We start from the raw sequence: 21,842 nt of genomic DNA on the forward strand, positions 1-21,842 counted from the left end.
TTCCACTGGACGACAGACGATGCTGTCATTGTACGATGATCTTTGTCAAATTGTCATTGCGCCCTTCAAGATGTCAGAAGTTTATGCGAAGATTACAATTGTTGATTCCCAACGCACTATCAGAAAGCACCATTGATTATAAATATATATTCTCCATCTTTTTCCTTCTTTGTTTTTAATTTTTGGCAAATAAGAAAACCAGCGAAGTTAATAATCATTATGAGCGTGTGCATAAAATATTTTTTGAATCACGATATGATACGTATAATTTACACGTTTTAAACGTATTTATATGTATAAATTAAAAAAATGAAAGTCAAATATTTGAAGTAAATGAATAATCTTAGATAGAAACTCTTCGTAAACCAATTAAAACAGCTGAATCCACATAATATAATCGGTTTCTATAAAATTTACATTAAGAATAGAAAAAATAATATTCAATAAACAACTGATCGAATCACATTATTGCTAGCCTATTGTGAGGTTAAGCTCACCCCCTCTCCATTAGTGTAGATAATATAGTTTGTTCAACAAAAAAATAATAATTTGATAACTAATTTAATCACATTATTGCTAGCCTATTGTGAGCTATTAATTAAAAAAATGTACAAAAAAATTAATTATTAAAAAAACACTATTAAAATCATGAAAATACTTCTGCCATATTTGATGCATTATTTTGGGTTGCTTTTGAAGTTTTTTGTTTGATGGGCATTTTTGTCCAATTCTTTTTTGTGAAGCTTGTAACACCAAAAAACACTATTCATTGGGCTTGTTAGCTTTATATCTTCACTGCGTTTGAAGACATTTTTAATATCACTAGCACACGAGATGATACATCACGTATTATTATACAAATATTGTGATATATGTGTTAAAAAGTTAATAACTTAAAAAGTAAAATTTTCCATCATTTGCACAGAAATATGTGATGTACCACTCGTGTTCCAGTGATAATAAAAAATTTCTCTTGCGTTTCCCTTCTCTTTTAATATTATCTCTAGGGTTTCTGATCTATTTCCATATTTGTGTTCTTTCCAATCCAATACCACTGTGTCCTTGCTGCTCTTGTTTGGGGTGTTTTCCTGTCTCTTTTCATTAATATTACTTATGGTCTCTATATTCCATTTTTGGAAACTTAATCTAACATGTTTTTGGGGGTTTTCTTCTATATATCCTTTTGGGTTTCATCTATAATTTGCTTCATTTAGAACTTCTTTGGGGGTTTTAAAGTAAACCCTCTCCAGCTGGGTTTTCTTCGCTGTCAGCGTTCTTCACAAAATCTGTAATCTTTCTGGTGTTGGAGCACTAATTCAAATCTTTCCCGGGTGCAGGTTGTAAATCTTTTTCTTAATAATTCTACTAAAGAAATCCTTTGGCTAGCTTTTTGAGCTATATATATGGCATATTTTTACCAATTTCTATTAGATTGCTATTAATTATGGTGGTGGATGATGATTTAGGCAAAGCGAGGACATGGTGAGAGGGAAGATTGAGATTAAAAGAATTGAGAATGACACCAGCCGGCAAGTGACCTTCTCGAAACGTCGAAACGGCTTGTTGAAGAAAGCTTATGAGCTTTCGGTTCTTTGCGATGCTGAAGTTGCAGTCATCACCTTCTCTCAGAAAGGCAGGATCTATGAGTTCTCCAGCTCTGAGTACGTTTCTTTTATTAAATTCCTTATATTTAGATTCTTGAAGCCCCATCTTCTTTTTGTTTTATATGCTTAATAATTTTATAAAAATAAAAAAATAAATGAAACAAACATCATAAAACGTCTACATGTAGTTGTACCAGCTTGAGGCTAGGGTGTCCGATGATACAAAAAAAAATTCTACAGATTTTTCGAGCTTTCTATCAATTCTGGTCATAATCAAGACTTGAGAATCTATATATGTTTAATGGATGTACCATATGCATCTTTTTAATCAAGTCTGATATCTTTTTAATCAATATATTTGATCAAAGTACATCCCAAAAAGATTTGGCCTCTTTTTTCCTTTATTGATCTAGATGAAGTTCAGTGCATATCCTATGCTACTCCCACTGACCAATTTTGTTGATCTCACCAGCTCTAATTGTCTTCCTTCCAGTTAGCATATAGTTAATGTGAATGGGACATCAGCAGCCGGTTTGAGTTTGAAACTGGAGGAACCAAACTTATTAAACTTACCCGAAAAAAATTGGAGTATTTCCACATAAAATTTGAAAATTCATCCACATATAATGAATTTGCATTTATACCTTGCTAGTTTGTTGATGATTGGATGGATGACCAACACAATTTCATTGGAGAGAGTAGTAGTCTTCACCTTTTACAGTTCTGCAGGAGATTTCATTGGAGATAGTGTAGGTCTAAATAACATTTGTTTTATCTGATTGCTAATTATGGTGATTAGATTTCAAGAAGCTTTTTTTGTCGTTTCTACCAGTTTATGTAGAACTTTTTCCAGTGAATTGAATGAGATTTCTTGGGGGCTTTTCAACTTAACATTTCCCCTTAAGTACATGTGTAAATGATGTTGCTCTTTGTTTTAATGCATCTATATGCTTAAGTTCTGGTAAATTTATCACTAACTATATACCTACGTAATTATTTTGTCCACTTGATCAAGTCAAAATTGCTAGCATGGCCATAGTAATATATGTAGAGGTTATGATCGGGGGACAAGCGTCTTTGACACATAATTTGACACATGTTTCTTAAAGTTCACTTCGTTATGTATTTCAACGATCCGAACATCTATATTTTAGTACATCATTTATATATCATCCTTGTAAATAGATGAACACAAAACTATTAAGATATTCATTTGTAGTGAAGAAAATAGACGAATACGATTCTTCAAAAAAACACTAAATTTGATCCAATGGTCATATGATTTTGGATTTGGGTTAGACGAATATGCTTGTACAAAGAAACAGTAAATTTAATCCAACTGTCATATGACTTTCAGATTTTGGTATTTTTGGTAGACATGATTTTTGAGATAAGACAAAAGATAGATAGTTGGATCGTTGAAATACATTACTAAGTGAGCCCCACAAGGGCCAAACAAACTGGGTGTCAAAATGTGTGTCAAAAACATGTGTCCCCGGATCCTAACCCTATATATATATATATATTTTGTCACACGTTTTTGTAGGGTCTATTTCGTAATGTATTTCAACAGTCCAATTGTCTATCTTTTAGATCTTACCTTAAAGATCATCTATACCAAAAATCACCCAATATGAAACCATATGACCAATGGATTGAATGATAGTCATTTTAGTGTTTATTTGTAAAACGTATTTGTCCATTTTCTTCACTACAAAGTTACAAATGAATGGTTTAATAGTTTTAAATTTATCTACTTTGTGCAAGGATGATCTATGGGTAATGAATTGAAATATAGGTTGTTGAAAAAGTTACAAAATGGGACTTACAAAGTGTGTATAAAAAAATGGGTGTTCCCTGATCCTAACCCATGGGGCAGATATGTGACCATATTTTATACACATGTTTTGTCATGAGTTTTAAACCATTGAATTACCCTACTTTTAATTGTTGAGATTTTACTTGACATGAAAATTAATTTGATTTTTCCTTACTTACATGTGTATATTTAATACAATTACCATCTCGTGTGTTTGATAGTTTGTATTGAATATATATATATATATATATATATTCATATATTTTTTTGTCAAATGATAGATTTTGTTAGATTAGATGTTAGATTAGCTATTGACGGGGTTTGAACCCACGCCACCATGACATAACTCAACACTTTTCTACCACTGTGCTAAAGGATCACTTGCATATTCACATGAATTATATAGAATCGTTAGGTGGTGATTGTATTGAATAAGTATAAATATTGTAATCAATCCCTTAAAATTAATATACGTTCGAAAAATATTTTCTAATCATTACCTCTCGTCAGTAATTAATTGTGTTTTGATTCTTTTTTACTCCTCCCGCTTTCCTTCAGTTTTTTTTTTCTTTCTCCTCTTTGCCATTTACATTCTGTTCTCTATTTATTTTTGTTTTAAACGAAGTACGATTTTTCGTTTATTGTATAAAAGAAGTTACATAGACATATTCATGGAGATTTTAGTCCCCAAAAGGTTTCTTAAACTTTTGCTCCAATTTGATGTTTCATAGGTATTTGAGTTCATAGATATGGGAAGAGCACTAGTCAATAATGACCTAGAATAAGTATTTCCAAATGGTTATACTGGACTATAGGCTACAAGGAATTTTATATATGTTTATCCGCTGATGAAAGGGCTTTGTTCATTTTTCTTGTAACTCATGAATTTGAATGAAATGTACAAGAGATTTTATGATGTTATGCATCCAACTTATGGAATATAAAAAATCATGTAAGGTTGAATAAAACTATGAGAAAAGGAGATGAAAAATTCGATCTTCTTATCCTTAAATTCAAATCCGGTACCTTTGATATCTTATTCCATCTCAGAAATACTTTACAGTCCAACAAAGTTACAAAAGTAATTAGAATGCTAGAGACCTCGAGAGGACGAAGAGACCAAAAAAATGACAAGAGGAAGATAGAACGAGTAGGTCATAAAAATGAGGAAAGTGGAAAAGGAGAGATGAAACATATTTTTAATGGAGATAGTTAATGATAAAGAGAGAATCATAGTTGAAATGTTCAAAATTTTATTTTCAAATTGTTTAAAGATTAATAATCAAATTAGTTTTCATGTCAAATTACATCTCAACCATAAAGAGTGAACTAATCTAATGGTCTCAAAATTTGTATTCAAATATTGTGTTAAAATAGAGTAATGCTAGGGAGACTACATTTGGAGACTAAATTTGCAAGCTAAATGATTTGTCATCAATAGGAATAAACACGTATATCAACGATTAAGTAATCAACCAATCATAAACTTCCATGTCCTTTAGTTTTCAAAACTTTGTCTCCAAATTTAGTCTCCCTAACATTACCCTTAAAAATATAGTGCCACAAATCAGGATAGATGTGTGTGTGTGTGTGTGTGTATTAACTTTTAAGATTGTTGCGTTCCTTTGTTTTAAACGGTCAATTTTCACAAAGGAAGTACTTATGAATCAGATTATGTTTTCTGCTATTCCTTGACACTTAACGAAAGGAAAACCTGAACCATTGCGTAACATCAAGTATGTATGTATATACATATCTTGTTGTTAAGAGATATTGTAATGAATGCAGCTCTATCTAATTTTATCATTATCTGTTTTTGACCTCTCTATTTCTGGATGCTTCAGCATGCACCAGACTATAGAACGATACCTCAAACATGAAAATGGAGGGGAAACCAACATGGTTGAAGCAGAACAATACGTGCAGGTTAGAAGTTCTATCTTGGAATTTGAAAATCCATCTTTAATTTCAGATAAAATTTGCAGTATCTTGATGTGGTAAATTTTGTCATCTTCCATAATCTTCAATAACAAAGAAGATATATAATATTGATTCATATAAAGTCTGGAAATTATTATATTAGGGCAAAAAAGAAACTTTTACCCTATGTTTGGACGAAGAACTAATAGTTTTAAAGATTAATGACATTTACCCCAAATTTGTTCAGAATGCATTACAAAAATTAGATAGAATAGACTTGAAAGTGAGTAGATGCAATACATTTGAGAGAAGTTTCAAATAACTCCTTAAAACTTGTCATTTGAAATTTTTTTATGTAGTCCCTTGTAATGTATTTGTAGTAATTTATGGTGCTTGTGTAGTTCATTAATAGTATTTTTCTAGTGCATTTTAAACAATTAAATCTAAAGTTCGATGGAGAAATCTCGTGATACAAACATAGGGTTAGTTTTTTCTGTATCGGTTGAGTTGAGTGACATGAAAAAGATACCAAGTATCTACGATTTATTTCAGGCTAGAAGCTTAGAGCTACAGACATAAAGATTTGAGTCCTAGTCGGCCTTTCAGATTCACAAAAAAGTAATTTGACGTATCCCTTAATATATGTAGAAACGGTTGTGAGTGACGTCAAAGCATGGAAATAATATCGACAAAAAAAAAAGCATGGAAATAATAAGATTAATTTATCATCTAGGCACGAATTAATAAAAAAAGAGAATTTAAAATAAATAAATAAAGAGAATTAATATAGCATTTTACTCAATGAACCAAGCATATATGAACAAGGTGCTGTGTCGGAGTAGGATCCTTGTCTCTCAAAGTTCTCCTCCCCTTCAGTCCCTTCTTATTTGAATGGTCACAATTAAACCACGTCAATATCTTATGTTGACTTTTTTTTATAGAGACAAAGACAAAAGAGGAAAATGACAGAGGAGTGGAAAGGGGAGAGAATTTGGAGGAAAGAGAATCCTATCTATTAATTTTCATCCTAAGATGTCAAAATCTGTTAAAATCAGGCATATATTGAACAAACTGAGAGTAATTTAGTTTCTGAATTCCTGTGGCTTGGTCGGACTTCGGCGCCTGACACCAGGGAAGTAAAGGGTTGAGAAATTGAATAAAATTCATGCCTTTCTTGAGCTGTAGTTTGTATTTATCTTTCATTAGATAAACGAAATTAAACCCTAAATCCACCACTCTCTGCCTTCCTCTCTTGTTATTCATATAATTAACCCTTGGTATGGATTGGAAATAAAGTCAAGATGAAGGTTTTTCAACGCCAGTATGAGAATGAACTCGAGACAAGGTCAGACATATGCAGCTTAATCAATGGAAGTCCTGCGCCCTGCGTCCTGCATGCCTCCTACTCTTGCACGACAACACCTTTCCTTCTTTTATTTTTTTTTCCTCTCAATTTCTTTACTTCAGTTTTATTCCTCACTTAATTTAAATTAAAAACTTCAGGACCTGTGTATGTTGTGTAATCTAAAAGTTCAAAAAGAGTGTAAAAATATTTGTCAAAATGTTAGTCTCTTCATTTTAACCATTGGTCTATAGTAGGCAAAATTGGAAAGTTATCGTTACGCTTAATTTCTTCAGAGTCCGAATTTGCTTCCCACATTTATTAGGTGGTGGCGTTACTACTCTTCTTAGAATGTCGCACATGTTGGGGGCTTAACCATGATTAACTAATTTAATATTTATATATATAACAAAGCATCTTAATTAATAATCACCTTACATCTTTTCTAATTTGTTCCATCAAACTTTGAGTTTATTTTCTATTATCAGTTTGGAGATTCTCTCCATAAAATTGAAGATATATTAGAGAGAATTGTTACGAATGCCATAAGAATATGCAAGTCATATTGGTAAACCCTAGTATATCACACATGTCATGTCACTAGATAATACCTACAATTTCACGTTGGTATGTTAATGAGTGAAGAAAGTTGAAATTACACCCTAAAATCAATTGACAATATAGAGGGTAGTTCAATTACTTAAGAGTATCTCCATCTATTGGTGGAGGGCAAGGGCAATTGGAGGGCAGGGGCAATGAAATTGCCCTTACTATTCACTTGAAACAGTAATTGTCTTGTGTAAGTCCATGAAACAATAATTGTCTTGTGTAAGTCCACCAGTTTAGAAGAAGGATAGGTGAAGGAAAAGGCGCTCACTATTCACAAATATATTTTTGTATTCTTTTTAATGTTTTCTTTGCCTTATCCCTACATGTTATTATCGCCATAGATTTTTGTTAAGATTCTCTATCATTCAATTACTAAATGCATCACATGAACTCATAAGCTCATGCAAGGTCCATCCTCCCATCAATGTAGAACTCATTCTCAACAGGACATGCACATCTCGTACCATGCATTTTACTTATGTAGTGGTGTTCGAATGTTCTATTATACAAATTAAACCCGTAACACAGTCATCCCAATATCCCCTTTTGTTAGTCCTCTTGCCTAAACTCTTCATCACCAACCTTGAATTATTCTAAAAGAAATTATGCACTATAGGCTCGTCTGAGACTTGGTACGTACTAAGAGTTTGGCTCAACCATAGAAAATGTCTTTTCCAACTACCCTCATTTCCAATTCCATTCTCAACGCCATAACTTCTGCCACATGACACATTATCAATGATTCACAAATACTTTTATTTCAGATATCACAGTATATTCCCAACCAAAAGTAATTCATAGACAACTACAAACAGTCATGCAACGAAACAATGATGTACACATTTGCAAGTAACACTCCACAAGAATTATAAACCAATGAGATCAACAATAATAATAGTATTTCACGAAATTTAATATAATCAATCTCTGTAAAGGTCTGCTGTACCTCCCCCTTCCTGGATTCCAAAGAATTGCTCCAACTCTCGATTACAAGAGTCCACCACCTTGATCAAGTCCTATTTCACAAATGTTAGACAATTACTAAATGCATGACATGAACTTTAATCCCAATTAAAGGAGCTGGGATTACTAATTTAACAACACCCAATTCAAATATAAATATGCATGCTGTCTTCTGTATAAGCTGGGTGATGAAAAATAGCCTTGGCCAATAGTCAGATAAAAGCCTGTTTTATGAAATTAAACATATTAAACCACACATATACATGCATTATGTATTCGTTTCCAACTTCAGACATGGTTTATTCGATATACTATATATATGGACATGTGCAGATAGTTTGAAAAATGTAAAAACCAGCTAGGTTTAGTTGAAGTACATGCATACATACATACATACATACATATACATACATACATACATACATACATATATATATATATATATAGGGTTTAGGGTACCAACTCAACATAACAACTTTATTTGATATAGGATTTAAAAAGAAGGGACCAACAACTTATCAAAACATGTTTTCCAGTAGCTAATCAATCCATATAAAACATCCCTTTTCAGCTTTAAATCAAAACACACTTTAACAAAATATCTTTCCGCATATATTTTGGTATCAGTTTATGCAACTAATTTTGAATTAATAACAGTGGCTAATACATGCCAAGATTACAAAATAAACTGAAATTAATAAGAACAATTGATACAAAATACCTATGAAATGACTAAAGCAAGCAAGATGGGAATCGTTATCCATGCTGCAGGGTGGATAGGTAAATCAACTTATAGGAGACCAATTCACTCCACCTGAGTCAAGGTCTCATCTGATCAGTTTCTGGGTTGTTTCCATTCTAACCTCATAGTTGAGATACTGATTTCACCTCTTCCTATTCAGTGCTAGGATAAGAAACCGAAACTAAGAACACGCCCTATTACTCGAAGGCATAGAGGAAGCTTAACAGAAAAGGGAACAGAGGAGTTCTGCTCTCTCTTTCTCTCTCTCTCTCTCTCTCTCTCTCTCTCTCTGAGTTTTGCATGAAGGCTGCATCCCTATTTATACAAGAGGAAAGGTAGTAGGTGAATGTATAATGGATGGACCATAACAAACTGCTACGTGGAAAACCAAAGGGCTTTGTGTCTAGTAGTGTGACACCTATTTCACCTCGTGGCAAACCCATTCTAGCTTCCAACTTGATTAGGACGAACTCAAGCTAACAGATAGCTTACTCACTTGAATGCTGTAGGTGTCAACTGCTTTAGAAGGGAAAACTCTTTCATCACCACATACTGCCACCTCCTGCTAATTTGGAGTGCTCTCCAAGTAGTCCTACGATACCCCTTTATCATTTGACATTCTTCGCATCTCTTTCTTTCTTTTGCTCAACACGTGGAGACCAACATTGAAACATAAATAATTATTTTTGGAAAAAAAATGTAGTTATAAAAATAGATAAATAATATTATTAAGAGATTCTCTGGAGGCACAGATGCACCAAGCTCAAGACTCTACTTTCCTGTAAGTGTTTTTTAGATCACTTGCCTGGGATGGTTCTTAACTTTTTATCGCTTCTCTTCCTACTTGCTTCTGTTAGACACCTTTCTTTCCAATACTAATCCAGAAGTAATTGTGTAAGAGATTCTCTGTGTCAATAGTTGAGAATGAATCGTACATTAATGAGAGCAAGAATCTTGCATGTGCTTATAAGTAGTTGAGAGACTCTCCATATTGCCAATGCCACATGTGCTCCGTGTCACCCGAGTTGTGTTGTCAGTGTATTAGGCTTAAAAATTCTCACACGTGAGGGGGCGTGTTGAGAATGAATTCCACATTGATAAGAGGAGGGACCTTGCATGTGCTTATAAGTAGTTGGGATACTACTCGTATTGCCAATTGGTTTTATGTTGAAACCCCAACTTTCTCCATCAACTGTGCGTTATAATCTGCCTATGTGCCAATCAGTACTATACATACACACAATTGTATTTGTTAATATGTATATTAAGATTGCTGGGAAGTTTTTTGGATTTTGACCTTCCTCATCTTATTTAAGCATCATCATTACTTTACAATATTGACACCTGATAGGCTGATACATGCTTATCTAACGAGAAAGGAAAAAAGAAAAGAAACTGGGGAGGAGGCTTCAAGTTGTTGATTAGGTTACTATTAGCAAATCCTTTCACACCTAAGCATGTTTCCATGCGTTTGTACTCTATAGAAGAATTATATATCACATTTCACATTGTGTATACTCTTTAGTTGCGACTGATGAGGATCATTTTAGACAATTTTGTTACATGAAGTGATTTTCGCATTGCTTTTGTCTTTCTGCACTCTCTTTTGAATTTTCTTTTATTTATTCAATAGCATAAAAAAACGTAATGCAAAAGGTCAAAAGGCGAGTGATTTCTTGATAACACTAACTCATATATGAGACAAATTCAGGCTGAGAAAAACTAACTAATCTGCATGCATGCAGCACTTGAAGCATGAATCAGCTACTATGGCCAAGAAGATAGAGATCCTAGAAGCTTCTCAACGGTCTATGGCTTAGTTTTGATCATCTTCTCCAGCACTTTTGTACTCAACTGATGTTTCGGTTTTTCCTAAACTCTGAAATTTGTATGTCGTAGGAAGCTTTTGGGAAATGGTTTGGATTCTTGCTCTGTTGAAGAACTCCAAGAGACCAGTAGCCAGCTGGAACGGAGCTTATGCAACATAAGAGAGAGGAAGGTATTTCAGCTAATGATTAAACTTCCATTTTCCTCCCACTCTTATCAGTTAAATGGATTTTTATTTTCCTTTTGAAATTTTACTAACTTGAAGTGATTCCAGGCTCAGTTATATATGGAGCAGGGGGAACAACTTAAGGCAAAGGTACTCATTTAATTTAGTGCGACAAAACTATTACGGTGTTGTTATTAATTAGCACTTAAAAAATGTTATGCTGCATTTATTATATAAAAATTCTCGAAAGAAATTGGCTAAAATGATTAATAAAAAAGCAAATCCCAATTGTTGAACTAATGAAAATTAATGTCGATGACACACTAAAAATTTATCATTTCAACAATTGTTAAACTGATAAAATTTGGGTAGTGTTACTAGCACTCTAAAAATCTCATTCTACACTCTTCAGAAGTGTATTTTTCTTTCCTAATATAAAAAGTTTGGAGTGTAAAATGAGATTTTTGGAGTGTTAATAACAATTCTCTAAAATTTAAATATTGAAGACATGCTGAAAAACGGATTTTTCCAACAATTGAGATGTGAAAATTGATTTTTTTGGCCAATTTTCCAATCTTCTGTTATGAATTAAAAATTTAGAGTGCACTTTTTTTAGTGTCTCAATATAACAACTCTCTAACCATTAAAATAATTTGTAGAGCTCTATACATACATTGTTCAACTGCTTCACTAGTTCTGAGTTCTAACCATCTTTCTTTCCTCTAAAATCAGGAGAGGTTCCTGTTACAAGAGAATGCACAGTTGTGGGAAGAGGTAAATGTTTTTAAATCCTTTTGAACTGATTCCATTTAATTACTAACAACTCCGTACTGTGCATGACGTTTGAGGCGACTTGGTATCCTGATTTCCATTATGATTTCTTTTTTCTAGTCTTTCTTTCTTTCCTTGTTTATTTATCTGTACAATGATGATATGATCAGTATCGTGCAAAGCCGTGGATGGAGTCTTCAGGTCAAGAAGAAAGCGCTTCTGCTTCTGCAAGCTATGAAAAAGCAGGAGCTTCTGCTTTTGTAAGCAATTGGAGCCAAAGAAGCATGAGTTCTAAGGTGGAGACCGAATTGCTCATTGGACCGCCAAGAATGAACTGTTGTTCGCATCCCAGTCTGAAGTCAGTATCAGATAAATAATAATGCATGTCAATCATCTCTAAAGACAATGCCATAAAAATAATATAAACAAGAAAATAATGCAGTGGAGACCTATCTTTGGTAGGCCATGCTCTCAGATCAATAATAATAGTACGGTGAAAATTTAGAGATCATTTTATGTATATGCTGAAAGCTTCATGTTGTAGCACCATATTATTTGCTTACAATGTATGAGCATGGCTGAGGAGGGTGAATGTGGTTGATGTGGGACAACTAGCGGAAAATATAGAGGAGCAGCTCCACAGGGGTAAGTAAAAAAAAAAGGGTATTGAGAAATCTAAATTTAGGGGTCCTGGTTTTCTTGAGCCCATAATACTCCATTTAGAAGAGAACAAGAAGTAATCAAACTTCGTATTGCCATAGCAATATTTGAAATGACTTATTACGTGCTTAAAACGAATACATAGCTTTTCTGATCAAATAATGACATTTTTCTTCCTCAAATCTGTAATTTAAGATTTTAGGAAATTTTTATAATTTCCTTGTTCTATTTTTTTTTATTTTTTTAATACGGTTCGATATGAGTATTTAAGCATCTTATGGACCTTGGACCATCTTATTTATCAAAATAGACATTGAGATATTTTCATGTTCTTCTTTCAAAGCTTTACATATATAATGATATTTTCTTCAAGGATTCATTGTTTTTCTTTTTCTTTTTCTTTTCTTTTTTTTTTTTTTTTTGGTTCAAAGGGATTCATTGATTAAAAAACGGATTTCAACTCAGAATCTAGGAGAAGGACGTCATGAGGAGGGTCTCCTTCCAAACACATGACGATTAATAGCTAAAGCAAATCGATGGGCAGCACCATTGCAAAGACGGAGAATTTCACCTCTTGCAATTGTGAATCCAGTAATTTACACCTGCAATCAAACAACCAAGAGGAGAGTATTCAATCTCCATTCTATAGACAGCTGTTACTATAAGAGAAGCATAGTTCCCTACTTCAATCTTGGAATGATTTAGAGACATCCCAAGTTTCAACCCCACACATCGCCAAAATCTCAATGTGAGCAGCCGAGGAGACGCTCACAAAGCACCAAGCTCACCTCTGCAACAAATGTACCTCTCCAATCTCTCACCACGGCACAAGCACCACCGACTCCCTCGTGCAATCTTGTCGCCACATCCACATTTATCTTAAACCACCCATCACTTGGACTGAAGAAGATGAACGGGACGCTTCGGCGTACCATTCAATCTCGGAAACGGTTGATGCCAACTTTAAGGTCATCTCAAACCGATCCAGCCAGAGGACCATAGGGCTAAAAATAGCCCGAAATGACACGAAAACCGTCTCCAATTGAGGGCTAGTTGTGGGCCCCACTGGGCCAAAAATACCAAATCAAGCCAACTGCTTACTCATTCCCAGGCTAGCCCAAAATTCAAATGCCAACGGCTATACTAGCGTCTTGGATTTGAATTTTTTTTTTTTCCCAGACAAAATTTAAAAAAAATAAATAATAATAAATTCTAATTTTACTATTTAAGTTGTAGTTTTTAAATTTAAGTTGTTGTAGTCTTCAAATTGAAATAATAAATTATGTTTGGCCTATGGCCCACTACTACGAAACCTTTTATTAGTGTCGCTATGATAACCGACAAGAAACGTATATTACTGTTAGATATTAAGCAAAATTCGATAGAAAATGGATGCAATGACGGATATAATAAGCAACAGAATTACCAGCGTCAGAAAATGAATTTTCCTACAGAAAATACTCTAAGGCTGACAGAAAGTGTGTCGGATATAACCGACAGAGAATATATTAATAATGAATAAATAAGAGTATTCTCTGTCGAATAAAACTGATAGCAAATACTCTAAAACCGACAGAATTTGTGTAAGATATAACCGACAGATAATTTATTAATAATGAATAAATAAGAACATTTTTTGTCGGATAAAGCCCACAGAAAATATATTAATAATAAAAAAATATATAAACCGCTAGGAAACAAAACCTCTTGTACAATGGACAAAAATCAACCTTAAAACCGGCAAAACCAAGAGATAAGATTACTTCCTCATCTTGCAGGTTTTTCTCTCTAGATGGTTCGGTCCCAGATTCCTATATACAGAGACTTGTCATCGGGACCCATTGATACACCAGATATCTCCCTAAAGAAATCAATCTCGTCTACCTTTGTGCTATATATATGCACAAAATTTGTAGGTTCCGTGACTACCATGAACTGGCCATCTGATGAAAATCGAATTGACCTAGCAGCACCCAAGTTATTCTTCAAAACGGCAACTGGCAATGAAAGATTTCTTATGTCCCAGACTTGGGAAGTCTTGTCCTGGTTTCCGATGGCAAATATGCGACCATCAGGATGCCATGCTGACACAAAAGAGTAATCCAGATGACCAACGACCTTAGCAATAGTCTGGAATGACCAAAAAAAAAAAACAGAGTTGTATATAGATAGTAAACGATTCCATCCAATTGGAGAGATGAGCAGTTGCCAATTTCATCAGGAATTTAAAACACAAGCTGAACGTAATACAAATAATTTAAAACGTACTGGATTCGAAATGTTGTTTCTTGAATTGTTCATCCATGGTGATTGAAGCGAGAAGGAGAAGGAAATGAGGAAAGGAGAAAATGGGGAAGGAATAGGGAAGGGAGAAGGCACCAACGCAAGGAAGAGATGGAGGGATTTTATTTTGGAAAATTTTCATTACTGTCGATTATAACTGACATAAAAAAATGACGACAAAAATCCCCCCAAAATTTTAAATCCCCCCCCCCCTTCAAAATTTTGTTACAATTTTAAAAAATAAAATAATAATTGTTTGGTTTAATAAATAAATAAATAAAATGTATTTAAATAGAATACGTTTTTAAAAATTAAATAAATAATTGTTTGGTTTAATAGATAATAACCCATGTAAAATATGCAATAAAGAAACAAAAAGATAATTGTACAATGAAAACGTCATCACACAAACTAAATATTGTCTAATCAATATTTGAAAAACATAATGAAAATTTAGCACAAATTACTTTTCTCACTTCAAAATTTAGCCAAATTTAACGGAGATGTGCATTCTACGAAACTAGTTTCCATGATCTAACCGTCAAACTTGTTTGTAGATACTACAAGATCGCATACGTAAAAAATCGCAAAAAAAAAAAACATTTAGAGATTAGGTAAAGGAACAAAAGTTTTCAACGGTTATAAACGAAAAATCACAATTTAACGTTATTTTAACTCCGATTTTGATGATTTTTTTACAGCTACACTCCTCGACCCTATAAGAATGCAATGAATGATGTTTGTACCATACTTGACCAATCCCGAAACTACTAAGCACCGGTCAACAGCATACCGTCAAGGACCTACAAGACTTTTCCTCCAACCAGGAGGCCAATCACAACACGACACATGTCGGTATCAGAAGCCAATCACAGCGCGACACGTGTTGATATCAGAGGCCAATCACAACACGACACGTGTCAATGTCAGAACAAAGCTAGAAACTCTCTTCTATAAAAGGAGATCATTCTCCCCACAATAATCCCTAATGTCATTTGTACTAAACTATTCACTAGAACTCACTAAAAGAGAGCTTGAACCTATGTATTTGTGTAAACCCTTCACAACTAATGAGAACTCCTCTACTCCGTGGACGTAGCCAATCTGGGTGAACCACATACATCTTGTGTTATTTGCTTCCCTATCTCTATTCATTTACATATTTATCCACACTAATGACCAGAGCAACCTAGCGAAGGTCACAAACCTCACACATTCTGTTGTACCAAAGTCCTCGCCGATTTTGTGCATCAACAAATGAATTCAATCTTCAATTTAAAATATTTACATTAGTGGATACCATAAAATCTTATTTTATACTTAATGGAAGTATAATATTAACTCTAAGTGTTTGTTTAATCTACCATTTTGATGCGATATGCATTCTATGAAACTTTTTTCAATGATCCAACCATCAAACTTATTTGTACACACTTCAAGATTGCATACGTAAAAAATCGTAAAAAACAAACATTAAGAGATTATGTAACGGAACAAAAGTTTTTTACGGTTATAAACGAAAAATCACATTTAACGATTATTTTAGCTCCAATTTTAATGATTTTTTACAGTTACACTCCTCGACCCTATAAGAATGTAATGAATAAATTTGATCTTCAATTTAAAATATTTACACTAGTGGATACCACAAAATCTTATTTTATACTTAATGGAAGTATAACATTAACCATTTTGACGCGATACACATTCTATGAAACTTTTTTCAATGATCTAACCGTGAAACTTGTTTGTACACATTCCGGGATCGCATACATAAAAAATCACAAAAAAACAAACACTCAGAGATTAGATAACAGAACAAAGTTTTCGACGGTTATAAAGGAAAAATCACAATTTAAAGGTTATTTTAGCTCCGATTTTGATGATTTTTTACAGCTACATTCCTCGACCCTATAAGAATGCATTGAACGAATTCGATCTTCAATTTTAAATATTTACACTAATGGATACCACAAAATCTTATTTTTTACTTGATGGGGAAGTACAACATTAACTCTAAGTGTTTGTTTAATCTACTGTTTTAATGCGATACTGTTTGGGCCCAAAATATTATGATTGGGCCGAGCAGCAAGATGTGCTCGGCCCAAGGTAATGACATGCTATGGGCCAAATGATGAAACCCGGACCAGCTGGCAGGGTCGGCCAGATCCTATCTTAAGTAGTCCAGATAAATGAGGAGAGGTCGAGGAAATCCTGGTGCGACCAGGATTCTCGACCGGCAAGGGATAAAGCCTCAAAAGGAGGAGAATTCAGAATCCCAGTAGGACTAGGATTGTTCGAGTTAAAGGTAAAACGGGACAAGGACTTCCAATCCAAATCAGAATGGGATTCAAGGAGCGAGGTGCTATAAATACAAGAAATTACGCAATAGAAAGGCCTTCAACATCAGCATAAAATTGACCTGCGCAAATTTTCTCAAACACCTTGAGATTTTTTTCCTTTTCTTTTCCTGCCGACACACCTTCAGTTTGGATAAACAGCACTGCTGCCGCAGAATCAGCCGACCGAGAAACACCTTCAGTTTGGATAAACAGCACTGCGTCGAGGTCAACTGATTATCTATCTAAGTCTCGGCCGAGAAGGGTTTTCGAACCTTTGTTGGTAGAGGTCATCTGACTAAGCCTTTTCGGCATAGTTGGGTGTTACGAATTGCATTGCTCGGCGTATTGGACGCCAAGTGAGTTTATGATTGGATACTCGCAAGTGAGTTTCAGGGTTCGGCATTCCGACGGCCGAACTACGTTTACCATCAAGACATACATCACATTCGAGTACCTGTGCCCATATAGTTTGGTCTCGATTCGGCGTGCTTATACTCTTACGAATATAATCACAGTGACCGAATCAGGGTCCGACGACTTGTGAACTCCGTAGAATTAGTAGCCTTGTCTTCAGGCTATAAAACCCAGAGGCCGAGAGCGTTCCTTTCTCGGTCGCAATCGCAAGATACAGAAGTCAATAGCGCACCCAACGCGACAACATCACATTTTACTCCTCGGCCGAGCTCGGCCGACGAGTTGGCACGCCCCGCATTCAACCGAAGGACGTAGTTAGCTCATTAGTTACTCGGCCTGCGCGCCACGTAGGTTTTGTAATTTTTGTAGTCAACAGATACACATTCTACGAAACGTTTTTCAATGATCCAACCGTCAAATTTGTTTGTACACACTCCAAGATCGCATACGTAAAAGATTGCAAAAAACAAACATTCAGATATTAGGCAACGAAACAAAAGTTTTCGATGGTTATAAATGAAAAATCACAATTTAACGGTTATTTTAGCTCTGATTTTGATATTTTTTACAGCTACACTCCTTGACCCTATAAGAATGCAATGAATGAATTTGATCTTCAATTTAAAATATTTACACTAGTGGATAAATCTTATTTTATACTTAATGTAAGTATAACATTAACTCTTAAGTGTTTGTTAAATCTATCAATTTGATAGGATATGCATTCTACGAAACTAGTTTCAACGATCCAACAGTCAAATATGTTTGTATATACTCCGAGATAGCATGTGTAAAAAACCGCAAAAAAAAAAAAAAAAAAAAAAAAAAAAACCATTCAGAGATTAGGTAACGGGACCATGAGTGAAAAAAAAAACATTCAAAGATTATTTTGGCGGCCGTCCAAAATTTTGCTTTGTTCATGTCGGTTATATCCAACAGGGCCATGAGTGAAATTTTTTTTTAAACCATGTGTTTATTTATTTATTTATAATCAATATAACATTTTAAAATAATAAAATAGTCAATTTCTGTCGGTTATAACCGCCAGAATACTAAAATAATAACGCCCAGAAACTAAAATAATAAAACAATAAATTTCTATCGGTTATAACTGCCACCATTAACTTAAAAACCGCTGGAATATGTTAAAAATATTTATAAAAAAAAAAAGAATTCAAAAATACTGGCATATATAACTGACAAGATTTCATTGTTATCCGACACTAACTGAATGATGTGTTGGATATCTTTTATTAGGCATAATGGCTTATTAAGCTGCCACCATCATCCGACACCTAAAGCTAATGTAGTAGTGGCCCCTTGGCCCCCTTGCCCCCTTGGTTAGAGATGGATTTTTGCCACAGGGTTATTTTTGGTCTATGGTACTTTGGCCCTCTCGGTTGGAGATGATATGAAATATGGCCCGACATTGTTTATTAAAATATAATTTCTTGGAGGGCTATAGGGTTAAAAAGAGCCCTCTGGCCCTCTTTCTGTTGAAGATGGCCTAAACATGCACCACCACGGCCCTCCCAAAGCAGTTCTTACCGCTGCTGCCAAACATAGATAACAATTATTCGTTTTGAGCCCAAACTTGTACCGAAGGCCCTTATAGATCCAATCCATAATAGATGCAAATATTTTTGGGGCCTTTAGAAAGAACTTCTTTTAGGGCTTTAACCTCTTTCCTGTCTCTATTTTGAAAATATTTTTCTCTTGTGAAGACATGGTTGACCGGTAGATGACACTTTATCAGTGGCAAAAAATAATTATGCCTATGACCCTGGTGTGTATTCCATCCCACTGATCTTCCTCCAAACTAACAATTTAACCAACTTGATAGAAAGTGATAAACTGAATCTTTCAATGAATGAATCAGAATGATACATCCAGAGAGTATTTATACATACATCAAATAAGTGCTGACTCATTATCTACTTCTATCACAACTAACGTTATCGTTTGTAAAATAAAATGACATGGTTAACCTAATTTATTTCCGATCACTTTGCTATCCCATACACAAATACCGTACAATAAGGAAAGAAATTCAAAATCTAGTTGTTGGTCGAAGAATACATATTTTTACGTAGATATAATTTTGTGGAGGAAAAATTAGGGGCTTTTCTCTATTTCTCTTCTCTCTAATAATGGATACCTGCAACATGATTTTAGCATGCACAAAAAATAAAAATGTAAAAAGGTTATGGGACCTCTCTTTATATCGTCTCGATCATAACATTATTCTCCTTGTTTTCCTATGTTCAATCATAGCCTTCTTTCTTTTTCTCTGTCTAACTCTAAGCCCACCATGACCGATCATACGCTCCTCTCTTTCTCCTTCCTAGCTATTTGTCAAATTTTATTTATAAAATCACAGAAAGTAGAAAAAATACGCGGAAGTTTGTATTTACTTCCGATATTACAATTTAAAGGTATTATTTTTCACTTGTAAATTCAATTTATTGTCATTAAAAGAAAGTTAGAAATCAAAATATATACCAATAAGATTGGTAATCATAATCTAGGAGGCACTGGATTTGGTTATTTTCTTTTTTGCTGGGTTAAACATGACAGCTACTCAGTTGTTTTATTATAATTCGAGTTCCCGGGAACAGGACCACTTTGAATTTGAAATGGCTCTCTCTCTCTCTCTCTCTCTCTCTCTCTCTCTCTCTGTGACAGATTCAATTTAGAATTTAGAGCAAATGTAAGTTGTCAGGAATATGATGTATAGGGAGGAATCTGCCAAGTTTTGCGCAAAATCTGAATCAGATGACCTCAACCCTTTATTTGATACTCTTATAAAAAGTAGATAGAGGATAAGGTAATGTAAGATTCATAAAGTTCAAAAAATGATAAAATAACTCTTCAACACTCATACACTATCATTGTGTTAATCATGTGACCATGTCCTTCCCAAACCTGAAATTGGTCCTAATTCATTTGTCAATTATATTCAGGTTGGTGTGTTTTAATATATATTGATTACTATGGAGTGCAAAAATTACTACTCTTAACATATTTTACATGTATTTTCAAAATTTAAGATCGACTTGAATTAAGTATTTTATTTCTATGCATTTGTTAGATTAATTTTTTTTTATTATCAGGATTTAGGTATTGTTTAACTAGAAGATAAATTTGTGGATCTTTATATGGAGTTCTACTCATTCAACTTCTAATAATTTGCTAGTACTAGGGCATATGATTTCGCCTTATTCTTCACTTCCATTCCTATTCGAACATCAGCTTAAATCACAGTACGTATAAAATGCCAAGTGTCATGTCAAGGGAAGAGTATAAGCATTTGAGGTTTTAAGCCATATGCTTTTGTGGTCCCCTAATACATCTGATCTTAGACGCTCTGGCCTGGCCTCAGTGGCCTGTCCTGTCCCTGGAAGGTCCAACTGAGGGCACCGAAAAATCTCAGTCAAGTGGGATCTATGCACAGTTTTTGTGGTCCATGCATGGCATGGTTTTGTTTATCCAATTGTCCTCGACTGCCTTCCCATGTTGAGAGAGATGATATTGTTTTTATAATTTATACGTGTGTAAGATACACCGATATTCAAATTATCAAAATTTAGTCGGACAAATCCATTTAATGAAAAGTTAGTAAACTAGATTGAGACTATCAAACTTTAGTCGTACAAATTCAGTCGTCTAACGTACGAATGCATTTGAATTTTTTCTAAAGAGATAATGCATGTAGCTAGCTAGATGATGGGTGCAACAAATGAAGAGTTAATGCAGTTGCATGATTTTAATTTAACGGAATTTAATTTGGTGTTTCCTCATAGGTAAGGTCTGTGTACTTCTTGTGCACAAACTAAACTTACTTAGCATATGCATAAAAGGTAAATATTGGCCACAAAAATTCCATTATGAAAATTAAACGGCCTTGTTTTTGTGTGAAACTATGGCAGTGTGAGTACCTGCTAATTAGTCTGTTATACCATGAATTGGATATCTTCGATCAACAGAAACCAAATTCTTCAGTCCCTCATGAGATAGATTTTAAAAAATAAAATGTTGAAAATTGTAGTGATGAAACTGACAATCGGTTCAGTGTTCATAATTGCTATATGTATGGTGTGCGGTGCTTTTCAATGTTATCGGTGACACTGTTCATATTGACATAAACAGTGTTCTGATTCATGATGGCTTATTGTTGACATTTAGGAATTCCATTCGATCATACAAATGATGTAATGGCTCAATAAATTAACGAAAAAAATCATTAACTTAGTGCACTTCAATTTCATCCTTCACATCATCATCATGTGTGAACATATCTATAAGAATTTCTCTAACATCTGCATTATTGGAATACATCAATTCTTTTAAAAGAAAAAGATAGATCTAAGATTCAATTCT

General features: G+C 34.0%; 2 protein-coding genes across 3 annotated transcripts; one reads left to right on the forward strand and one right to left on the reverse strand.

Moving 5' to 3' along the window:
- The first annotated feature begins 1,005 nt into the window (after nucleotides 1–1,005).
- Nucleotides 1,006–12,362, forward strand: LOC103960501 (MADS-box protein AGL42). 2 transcript variants are annotated; one of them, XM_048564915.1, is made up of 8 exons: nucleotides 1,006–1,337; nucleotides 1,467–1,661; nucleotides 5,268–5,349; nucleotides 10,745–10,806; nucleotides 10,899–10,998; nucleotides 11,101–11,142; nucleotides 11,728–11,766; nucleotides 11,934–12,362. In XM_048564915.1, exons 2-8 carry the CDS (start codon nucleotides 1,480–1,482, stop codon nucleotides 12,138–12,140), a joined length of 714 nt encoding a protein of 237 aa, XP_048420872.1. In that variant the 5' UTR covers nucleotides 1,006–1,337; nucleotides 1,467–1,479; the 3' UTR covers nucleotides 12,141–12,362. The 2 variants fall into 2 exon arrangements, with proteins under 2 accessions (XP_048420872.1, XP_009371259.2); XM_009372984.3 differs by having other exon boundaries at nucleotides 1,010–1,337; nucleotides 11,725–11,766.
- Nucleotides 12,363–14,211: 1,849 nt separating this feature from the next.
- On the reverse strand, nucleotides 14,212–14,724 carry LOC125469000 (uncharacterized WD repeat-containing protein C2A9.03-like). Its single transcript, XM_048565885.1, has 2 exons — nucleotides 14,692–14,724; nucleotides 14,212–14,553 (listed from the first exon to the last, which is right to left on the reverse strand). Exons 1-2 carry the CDS (start codon nucleotides 14,722–14,724, stop codon nucleotides 14,212–14,214), a joined length of 375 nt encoding a protein of 124 aa, XP_048421842.1.
- Between the last annotated feature and the right edge of the window lie 7,118 nt (nucleotides 14,725–21,842).

Source organism: the organism of the source record quoted next, unplaced genomic scaffold (assembly GCF_019419815.1).
Source record: "Pyrus x bretschneideri cultivar Hongxiangsu unplaced genomic scaffold, Pyrus_bretschneideri_v1 Contig4, whole genome shotgun sequence".
NCBI classification, from domain to species: Eukaryota; Viridiplantae; Streptophyta; class Magnoliopsida; order Rosales; family Rosaceae; genus Pyrus; species Pyrus x bretschneideri.